General features: G+C 42.9%; 1 protein-coding gene across 1 annotated transcript; it reads left to right on the plus strand.

The window, feature by feature from the left end:
• Positions 1–8477: 8477 nt before the first annotated feature.
• Positions 8478–10850, plus strand: LOC308096524 (CSC1-like protein 2; the record flags this gene model as incomplete). The annotated part of the gene is made up of 1 exon (XM_080443944.1): positions 8478–10850. The coding sequence occupies one exon, from the start codon at positions 8478–8480 to the stop codon at positions 10848–10850; it is 2373 nt and encodes a 790-aa protein (XP_080300070.1).
• Positions 10851–11206: the final 356 nt, after the last annotated feature.

The raw sequence follows: 11206 nt of genomic DNA on the forward strand, positions 1-11206 counted from the left end.
GGTGGGGGTTTACGTGGGGGTCTGTGGCCACATACATATCAATTTGGGGGTCCTTGGCACGAAAAGGTTTGAGAACTACTGAGTTAAACCAACTCAAATGAGCTAGTTTCAACTTGGCCTCATTATAGGCAAAAGTGGTCACAAAATGGTCAAAAATAGAAAACGAAAATAGCCAATCAACAAACGAATGCTGCATCATGATCAGAGCTTGTTGATCGGCTGTTTTAGCTGTGTGACAACATCATCCGACAAAGTATAAAATAACAGGGCTTAAGTGGTTAATAATGTGTTGTGTTTATTTTTTTGTGACCATAGAAAATACAGTCTATCTTGCTGTAGGATGAATGTAACCTTTTATAAATGTATATGCAATTATGTAGGCTCACCTGTGCGCCTACATCAGGGGTGGGCAACTCCGTAAATGAATGCTGTACTTTGCCATTCTATGTCACACAAAAGTTGCAAAAATAGCTGATCTAGAAGCTCAAAACGCGTCGCACTGCAAGATCGGCTATTTTTGCTATTTTTTAATTGGAATGCTGAAAAGTAAAAAAATTATTTAATTTCAAATGCATTTAGTTATACTTATGTTAACTTTATGAACTTAAATACAAATACATTGGACATAAAAAAAAGACAATTACATTTTAATTCTAGTCATTAAACAACCAATATAGACTGAAGTAATTAAAGCGGGTCACGTTTGCACGTTTGGAATTAATTGTAATTGCAAATAATATATCAGTATTCCGATATTAACCTGCGGGCCGCATTAAGTGAAGGTGGGGGCCGCATGTGGCCCCCGGGCCGCCAGTTGCCCATGTATGGCCTACATTATACTACTTGGACCTTTCTGTAGAAAATTGGTGCAATAAACGGCAACCTAAACACGATTGTAGCCACTCCAGCCACAACAAACAATAAAAGCGATTGCATGCATTTGTGTTGTGAGTGTGACTGAAGGCAGCTAAATGAGGACTCCGGAATGTAGTGCATTTACTCAAGTACTGTACTTAAGTAGAGGTAGTTATTTCTATTTCATGCTATACGTACTTACTTCTAATACACGACATTTTCAGAGGGAAGTACTTTTTTAGTTTGAGTCAATAGTTACTTTGCAGATATACTGTAGATTATTATTACAAATTATAAATCAACTAATGAATGTTATATAAGCTAGCAGTATTTAGCCAATATTAAAAGGAACTCCACCTTAAGTAATGAACACATAAATAATCAATAATTATTGTCAAATTACACACATATATATATATATATATATATATATATATATATATATATATATATATATATATATATATGATTCTTAAATGAACATCCTGCAAAATGACTACTTTTACTTCTCTATTTAAGTATATCTTGATGCTAATAATCTAGTAATTGGACTTGGAGTAAGGAATTTTCATTGTAACAGAGTATTTCTTCACTGTGGTATTGGTGCTTTTAATTAAGGAGAAGACCTGAGTGCTTCATCCACCACTGCTCATGGTCACTGCTCACTAGCCTGGGACCAGACGAATCTGCGAGTGCAAAAAAAAAATTTCACTCTGGGATTTGGGTCTGGCACCGCTCCATAGAGAATCCATTTCCTGCTCCAGAAGACGTGGGTAACCAATCAGGGCCCAGTATTCGAATATGGGAGACTGTAATTGGTAGTTGGTTTGTAAGTCTAACCAATTGCGTCGAGAGTCATTGTTTTGATCCCGCCCCCTTGGAAAAAAAACTTCCTCATAGAAGCACCAGACTCATATCCACGCAGTGATATAGTCTGTCTACGCCAGGCTAACTGCTCACTGCTCATGGCCTTTGCTCAAGGTATTGAACAAACGCCTTGCAAAGGAGTTCAAAACAGGACATACATACTCATATCGGGAATAGTGATTTACAAGTTTACAAGGAATCAATTTAGGTCATATATGCCTATCTTCTCTCTTTAATCTTTATGACCAGCGGTGTCTGCAACTTGGAAGAAGGGGTGTGTGACTGTGTGTATACATTCCAACTAAGTCCCAATCAATGATTGATAATGACAAAAAGCTTTATTCTGTGTATCAGTGGTTCTCAAACTTTTTCATGTCAAGGACCCCCAAATCGATATATATTTGGCCATGGACCCCCATCACAAACATGTTTGATATTTTTCAAAAATAATTTAAAAAAATAGCAGATCTTGTAGATATGCTATTTTTACATATTTAACAATATTTAAGTTAGATTTCAATAATAAACATTGTACAATCATTGCAGAATGGTTACTGATAGGAACCCATTCTTACAAACAGATACCGTGTTTTCTATTCCAAATTTTTTTGTTTGTTATTGCTGCAACAATGTTGAGGAAGCAAAACCAAAGAATTTTACAAATCTGGAATCTTCTAGCAATCTTTGTCAGTAGCACTAGGCACAGAACATCCTGTACCTTTGTGTTGGTACAAAGCCAGTTTACTTCAAGTCTATGCTTTCACGTGGCCAACCCAGTGATTATTGGTCACAATGAAAAGCATACGCACGCGTGGGCAATGACGGGCATACTTGGACTGGCGTGATTGGGAGGAACGGTCTCCCTGATCTGAACCTGAGTGGTGGCTTGTTATTGCACTTCTGTGCTAGTCATGGACTGACAATAACAAACACCATGTTAAAACATAAGGATGCTCATAAGTGTACTTGGTACCAGAGTACCCTAGGCCAAAGATCAATGATCGATTTTGTAATCGTATCAGCTGATCTGAGGCCGCATGTTCTGGACACTCGGGTGAAGAGAGGGGCGGAACTGTCAACTGATCACCATCTGGTGGTGAGTTGGTTCAGATGGCGGGGGAAGCCTCTGGACAGACCTGGCAAACCCAAGCGTGTAGTGTGGGTGAACTGGGAACGTTTGGAGGAGACCTCTGTCCGGAAGGAATTTAACTCCCACCTCCGGCGGGACTTCTCTGGCATCCCTGTGGAGGTTGGGGGCATTGAACAGGAATGGGCAATGTTCAAAGCCTCTATTGCTAAAGCTGCGGCTGTGAGCTGTGGTCAGAAGGTCTTAGGTGCCTCAAGGGGCGGTAACCCTCGAACACCCTGGTGGACAGCGGTGGTCAGGGAAGCCGTCCGACTGAAGAAGGAGGCCTATCGGGGTATGATATCCCAGGGGACTCCGGAGGCAATTGCAAGGTACCGACAGGCCCGAAGGGCGGCAGCCACAGCTGTGACGGAGGCTAAGCAGTGGGTGTGGGAGGAGTTCGGGGAATCCATGGAGAAGGACTTTCGGGCGGCACCAAAGTTGTTCTGGACGACCATACGGCACCTCAGGAGGGGAAAGCGGGGAACCATCCAAGCTGTATACAACAAGGATGGGGCTCTGCTGACTTCAAGTGAGGAAGTCGTAGGGAGGTGGAAGGAACACTTTGAGGAACTCCTAAACCCAATGACATCAGACCCACCCTCCCTGACAGGAGCAGAGCCTGAGGATGATGGGGGATCGGCGTCAATCTCCCGGAAGGAAGTCACTGAGGTAGTTAAACAACTCCACAGTGGCAAAGCTCCGGGGGTTGATGAGATTCGTCCAGAAATGCTGAAGGCTCTGGGTGTTGAGGGGCTGTCTTGGTTGATACGTCTTTTCAACATCGCGTGGAAGTCTGGGACAGTACCGAGGGAGTGGCAGACTGGGGTGGTGGTCCCACTTTTCAAAAAGGTGGACCAGATGGTGTGTGCCAATTACAGAGGTATCACATTACTCAGCCTCCCTGGGAAAGTTTACGCCAAGGTACTGGAAAGTAGGGTCCGGCCGATAGTCGAACCTCAGATTCAAGAGGAGCAATGTGGTTTCCGTCCTGGTCGTGGAACAACTGACCAACTCTTTACTCTGGCAGGAATTCTGGAGAGGGCCTGGGAGTATGCATATCCGGTCTACATGTGTTTTGTGGATTTGGAGAAGGCATATGACCGGGTCCCCCGGGAGTTTCTGTGGGAGGTGCTGCGGGAATATGGGGTGAGGGGGACCTTGTTGAGGGCCATCCAATCTCTGTACGCCCAAAGCGAGAGCTGTGTCCGTGTGCTCGGCAGTAAATCGGATTCTTTTCCAGTGGGGGTTGGTCTCAGACAGGGCTGCGCCTTGTCACCTATCCTGTTTGTGATATTCATGGACAGGATCTCGAGGCGAAGTCGTGGCGGAGAGGGTATACGGTTCGGTGAGCTAAGGGTTGCGTCACTGCTTTTTGCGGATGATGTGGTCCTGATGGCACCATCGGTACGGGACCTTCAGCTCTCACTGGATCGGTTCGCAGTCGAGTGTGCGTCGGCTGGGATGAAAATCAGCATCTCCAAATCTGAGGCCATGGTTCTCAGCAGGAAACCGGTGGATTGTGCAGTCCGGGTAGGGAATGAGGCTTTTCCCCAGATGAAGGAGTTTAAGTATCTCAGGGTCTTGTTCACGAGTGAGGGGAGGACGGAGCAGGAGATCAGCCGGAGAATCGGAGCAGCAGGAGCGGTATTGCAGTCGCTGTACCGCACTGTGGTGACGAAAAGAGAGCTGAGCCAGAAGGCAAAGCTTTCGGTCTTCCGAGCAATCTTCGTTCCTACTCTCACCTATTGTCATGAAGTGTGGGTCATGAAAAAAAATAGCCGATCTACAAGCTCACAACATTTCGCGATGCGAGGCGTTGTTGTGACGCATGTAGATCGACTATTTTCACGACTTTTGCGCAACACTCTTGTATGATGAAGTAGGGCATTTACGCCAAAAAAAAACCCCATAAAGGTTGAAAAGGTTGAAAACGCTTCATGGGGTGTGTAATTGATAGAGAATAAGTAATCTTTTGGGGTGAACTACTCCTTAAATGTAAATTAAAATATCATCTCTGTCGGGTGGAAACCTCATATGTACAAAACTGTTACTTTTCAGGATTCAAAAATAGCAAAAGTAGCAGATTGACAAGCTCAAAGCGCGTTGCTTCACACAGCGTTTTGAGCTTGTGGATCTGCTACTTCTTTTTATAGATATTTTTGGGGGCTTTTTCTGTACTTATTGACCTCCACTGGTTTGACAGGAAACAGGGGGAGAGAAATGGGGAGTGACATGCAGCAAAGGTCGTTGGGATGGGGATTTGAACCCTCGACTCGCTGTCAGGCCGCATCAGAACCTCCTGTTTGTGGTATGGGCCTGGACCGCTAGGCCAGCGGGCAGCCCAGGATCTGCTACTTTTGATGCTGTTGTGTGATGCTGTAGTATGATCAAGTAGGGCATTCATTTATGAAAAAACTCAAAAAGTTAGAATATGGAGATAAGAGGTTTTTGCCCGACGAACCAAGGGCTGCGTAATGGCCAGAATTATGTTCATAATAGTACTAACCACTAAGATATTTGCTCCTTTGTGTTAACCAAGCCCACCTTATTAATAGTTAAATTAATTGTCACAATAGAAAAAAGGAAACAAAAGACCAAAATAGAGAAAACCGAGTATCAACGATGCTTCAAGTCAGATCAAACGAAACATAGAAACATATTTGGCTTTGCATCAATTACACAGAGAGAAAAAAAAAACATGACTGATAATGACTGGCCATCACATGTAGCAATTTGTAGATGTATTGGTCCTTAAATGTAATTACAGAATGATATGTATTTGGCCCCTCATTTGTAAAATAAATGTACTTATAAAATATATACAAAAATATAAAATAAATCAATATTTTGAAAAATGTTGCCCAGTGTTCTCAGGGGCCCACTGTTCCTGTTACACTGAAATCAATGCAGCATACACAGCATGTACCTTGTGAGACCTGTAGTCAGTGACATAAAGTAAACTATAAGGACATGACTTGAGTTTTTCAATTTCTTGATACTTGATACTTTTACTTCAGTACATCTCACAGGCAAATTGCTGTACGTTTTACTCCACTACATGTATTTGACATCTTTAGGTACCAGTTACTTTGCAGATATAGATTATATAATAATTAATCAAATTAGTAATCAGAAATAAATGTGAAAATGGGCAATCTACAAGCTCACAGCACGTCGTCCAAAATCTGAGTAGGCCTACTTCTTTCACCACTGCGTGTAGTTAATTTCTTGAAAATCCAATCCCATTACATAGAGTCAATGCTGACAGCATGTGGAGACACTGCCATCATGTGGTCATTGTTGGTATGTACTTTCAACATGCTTTTCTACAGACTTTCAGTGTGAAATTAGTTTTTGCTTTCATGAGCCTCCCAAGAGTCAGGATGTGTCTAAGCGCAACTTACTACGCTACTTAAAAGCCACCAAGCAGAGGTGGAAGAATAATAAGTGAAAGTATCACTTCAATGTACAAATACTCTGTTACAAGTAAAAGTCCTGTATTCAAAAGTTTACTTGGGTATAAGTAAAGCATATTGGCAACGCAAATCTTGTATGGGGTCCCTGGAACGTGACCAAATACACATTCATTTGGGGGTCCTTGCCCCAAAAAGGTTTGAGAGCCCACTTCTCTAATGATCTTCGCCACAGTCTTTTCCATGACCTTGTTATGGTGAGACAAGATAAGATATTATTCATCATATTATTCAGTCGCCAAAGGCAGTACAGCAGTTCAGATACAGTTACAGGGCAAGAAAAAGGTACTGGGTTGGTGACAAAATGGGCTTGACATTGACAAGATGACAAATTAAAACATATTTTTAATATCTTATTTTAAAGGCATGTATCAGGTTTGTTAAAATGTAAATTTTGTAGGTTGTTGGTTTCACTTAATTTGAAAAGACATTTGCACAATTATTGTAAAGAAAATGACAGAATGCGCCTGAAAATGACAAATAGTGTAACCACATAAAAATGATATTGAATATTTTATCCACTTGAAGTGAATGAAAGTTTTCTCAATTTTTTAAACTTTCTTTTATTTTAAAATATGAAATGTATTGTCTTGAAATGTTTTTAACAAGACTGTACACGTTTTCATTGTGTTTTGTTGTGTTGTGTTGTGTTGTTTGTTGTGGACCCCAGGAAGAGTAGTTGCTACTTTGGTGGCAGCTAATGGGGATCTGAATGAATAAAGAATACAGAATACAGAGTGCACGCATGCATTTATTTGCACAGCACATTTGCACTTTTAGTAATTTGCAGTTCACCTTAGTGCAATATGGAGAGAGTGCAATATGTTTGTAGTGTGAGGTTTTATTGTGGAGTTTGATTGAATGCTTAACATTACCTTTTGTGTTTCAGCAGATTGGGCTGGACCTTTATGTATTTATTGTGTGTTTATTTATGTATTTATGGTATGCTCTCTCATTTAGACTACACCCCGTAGAATGGTATAGTCCAGGCTCATTAATTCCAGCTGGGTATAAAAGGCTGCCATTTGCCACTGGGCTGGAGTTTCCAGTGTTTGTCAGTTGGTATTGTTCATTTGCTGAATAGATATACCGTCTGGTTGAACTTTACCATGCCTCTGTACTGAATTCCAACCGCTAAAATCGGGCATTCTCACTCTTGGATCTATGGAACTAAACATAGTAGCCTATATACTTTAAGTTCCCATTCATCGGTATCACTACGGAAACTACATATTTATTTTAATATAATAATGTTATATTATCATTGAAATCTTTAGTTTTGTCAATTATTTGGGGGCCCACCTGCAATATCCTCATGGCCCACAGGTTGGGAACCACTGTCATCTTGAGTCTCCATACATCTGGATAGCTCGCCAGTACTTTACATGCCTGCATCTTTAGTACGTCCACGTCCAGGGATGCCCTCATGATCGCTTGTTCCCACAACAACACGAGTTACTGACATAATTATTACTGGCCTAATCGGGGCCATGCATGTCGTGAACGATGCAATTCGGGAATACAATACATGTTATGACCTCCTCTCTCCTCCATCCCAACATTATTGCCATTCTTCCATAATATGGCCTTTGCCTACTTTCCGTTCTATTGCTTCGTTACTATCGGCTATGCGGCATAAACGGTACGCGAAGCTCGGCCAATCACTTAAGCCGACAGGTCAGGTTAGCAAATCTCTGTCAGGTCAGCCGATTTATACTGTTTAGCACCACAAACGTGACGTGACACACACAGATTACTAACTAGACAATATCACATAATTAATATACTGGAATATTATAAAAAAAAAACAATTGGAGTTAGGGGCCGAGCCGCCTAGAAGAGGGTTTGTGTGCGTGCACTCGCATGTGTGTGTTGCTGTAACAGCGCCGTCACCTGGGACAGTAGAGCATGACAAAATTGTGAAATGTGATATATTTGGAAACATTGACAATGTGTCAGCCAATCACAACGCAATCTCAGCCAATCACAACGCAAGGTCAGAACTATGTGTGACATCCGCTGCCTATATATAAGCTGCTGAATGAGCAGCTAGTGTTCTTTGAAGTTTCCATTCACTAGAGAGAGAGAAGAGAGTCATCAGCGTACTGAGGTTTCCAGAAATGGCTTATTTCCAGAGAGTGCTAATTTTGATGATGGGCATTTGGGTGGCACAAGCCCGCATTAACAACTCACAAGGCCACCACGAAGTATGCACCAATTCAACCAAAATCCACAGTGACCTTCTTAAAGGCTTGAACTTTGGAGGGGTGCTCACTGTCCTCGCGCTGGACTTCATAGTGTTCTTGTTTTGCTTGGTTGTGTTCTCCTGCATGCAAAGACTTGGTGACCATGGACGTCTTGCATTGGTGCGTGATGCAGAGAACGTGGCCTACTCCACAAGTTTAAATATACCTCAAGAATACGAGGAGCCTAAAGAGGTCGGCAACTCGATCTCCAGCTCAGGAAATGTAAACCAAGACCAAAACCCAGGCTTTTGTTCCTGGCTAACTGCCATGTACTGCATCAGTGACGAACAGATTCGGGAGAAGTGCGGTGAGGATGCGGAACACTACCTGTCCTTTCAGCGCCACATCATTCAATTGCTGGTAGTGTTGTGCTCACTGTCTATTGTCATCGTCTTGCCAATCAACTTTTCCGGAACAATATTTTCAAAAAATAACCCTTACAATTTTGGACGAACAATGATTGCTAATTTAGATGCCCAAAATCCACGACTATGGCTGCACACAATCTTTGCATTATTTTACGTGTTACTGACACTGTACTTTATGAAACGGCACGCATCCAAAATGCACTACAAAGAGAGTGAGGTGGTGAGACATACTTTATTCATCACTGGACTCCCTAAAGATGCAACGGAGGCGGAATTAGAGCAACACTTTGAGAAGGCGTATGAGGAGGATGGATGTAAAGTTGCACAGGTTAGTTTATGTTATGATGTGTCTAAGCTGATGAATCTACAATCTCAAAAGAGGAAGGCAGTGCGCAACAAGGTGTTCTACAAAGAAAAGGAGGATAAGCAGGGCACGCCTACCATGCTCAACCCAAAGTTATGGAGTCTCAACCCAAAGTTATGGATTCTCAACCCAAAGTTATGGACTCTCGACTCCATCTTCGACAAAGGTGTCGTAAAGGAAGAGGCTGTGAGCTACTACACCGAGCTGGAGAACAAACTGGGAGAGGAGTTTACGAAAGAGAAAAAGAGAGTAAAAAAGAAACCCATAGGAATGGCCTTTGTCACCTTCAAAAGCGAGGCCATGCCTAACACGATCATGAGGGACTTCAATGCTTGCAAGTGTTTTGGCGGTTACTGTCGCTGTTGTCGGACGCCAATTTCCTCTCAGTTCAGTAGCAAACTCAACTTGAACAACCCGAGTGTCTGTGTTACCTATGCCCCTGATCCGCAGAACATCTACTGGGCGAATCTGTCATGTAATAAGTACGTGTGGTGGGTGCGCTGGCTTGTCATCAACCTATCCCTATTCACCATGTTGTACTACCTCACCACCCCAGCCAGGTTTATCACCAAGCTGGACGAAATTGCTGTAATCGATGACCTAAATCCAATTCTCAAAATGTTTCTCCCCACCATCCTTATGGCTGTCTTATCCTGTACTCTCCCCATCGTCGTTCTTTACTCTTCTGATTTGGAGAATCACTATACGCAGTCGGTAACGAGAAGGGAGGCCATGTACAAAGGCTACATTTTCTTAATCTTGATGGTCCTGGTGCTACCCTCATTGGGAATCTCCAATCTGGAAGTGTTCTTCAAATGGTTATTTAGCGACACCCTCGCAGAGGACTTAGACAGATTCGAGTGTGTGTTCCTTCCCCACATTGGAGCCTTCTTTGTGAATTACGTCATTGCTTCAGCCTTCATTGGTATTCCCTGTGAACTGTTGAACATCATGGGTTTTATAACATACATGATCCGCCTTTGTCTGGCCCGTTCTGATGCTGACCGCAGGCATGTCAAGAAGCACCAAGCCGAAGAGTTCGACTACGGGACAGCTTACGCCTGGATGATGTGTGTCTTTACTATAGTCATGGCCTACAGCATCGCCTGCCCAATCATCGTCCCCTTTGGACTGATATACATGCTGCTGAAGCGCTTCACTGACAGGTACAACATGTACTACGCATACCTGCCCGCCAAACTCGACAAAAGGATCCATTCTGCCGCCGTGACCGCCGTGGGGATGGCCCCCATTATCTGTCTGTTCTATGTGTTTTTCTTCACCTTCACCAAGGGGTTTACGTCTCCGCCGTTCATATTCACGACTGTAGTTCTGTGCATCGTCTTCGTCGTTGTCATCATGCATGTCTGCTTTGGGAATTTTACATGCCTGAACGTCCCAAAAGACAGCAAGGCGAAGGATTGGAGGATCCTGGACGACTCGGCCACCGATACGTACAAGTACATTCCTCCGATACTAATGGAGCAAGATCCAGATGATGTTCGAGAGCCAGACAGCGAGGAACTACTTGTCAGCAGCCATAGCTAGATACAGTAACATTGACAGGTCTCCAAATGATTATTAAACAGTCAGGTTTCATATTCCTCCCCAAGGGCTGTCAATACGATGGATCTATCTGTACATTCCACCACTTCATAAATCTTACTAAAGTCTTCATAAATAATGATATATGCGACAGAGAGAGACAGAGAGACAGAGAGAGAGAGAGAGAGAGAGAGAGAGAGAGAGAGAGAGAGAGAGAGAGAGAGAGAGAGAGATTTTGCAGAAAGTCACCCAGGCAAGATGTCCTGCTTGCCACTGTCCAAGAAGCAGAGCTTGTCAGGAACAGAAACGAAGTCAGTGTTACAAACCAACCACGTGACACAAGAAAATAGCAACACTGC

This window comes from Gymnoscopelus braueri, assembly GCF_963280865.1.
Source record: "Gymnoscopelus braueri genome assembly, chromosome: 12".
Lineage (NCBI taxonomy): Eukaryota > Metazoa > Chordata > Actinopteri > Myctophiformes > Myctophidae > Gymnoscopelus > Gymnoscopelus braueri.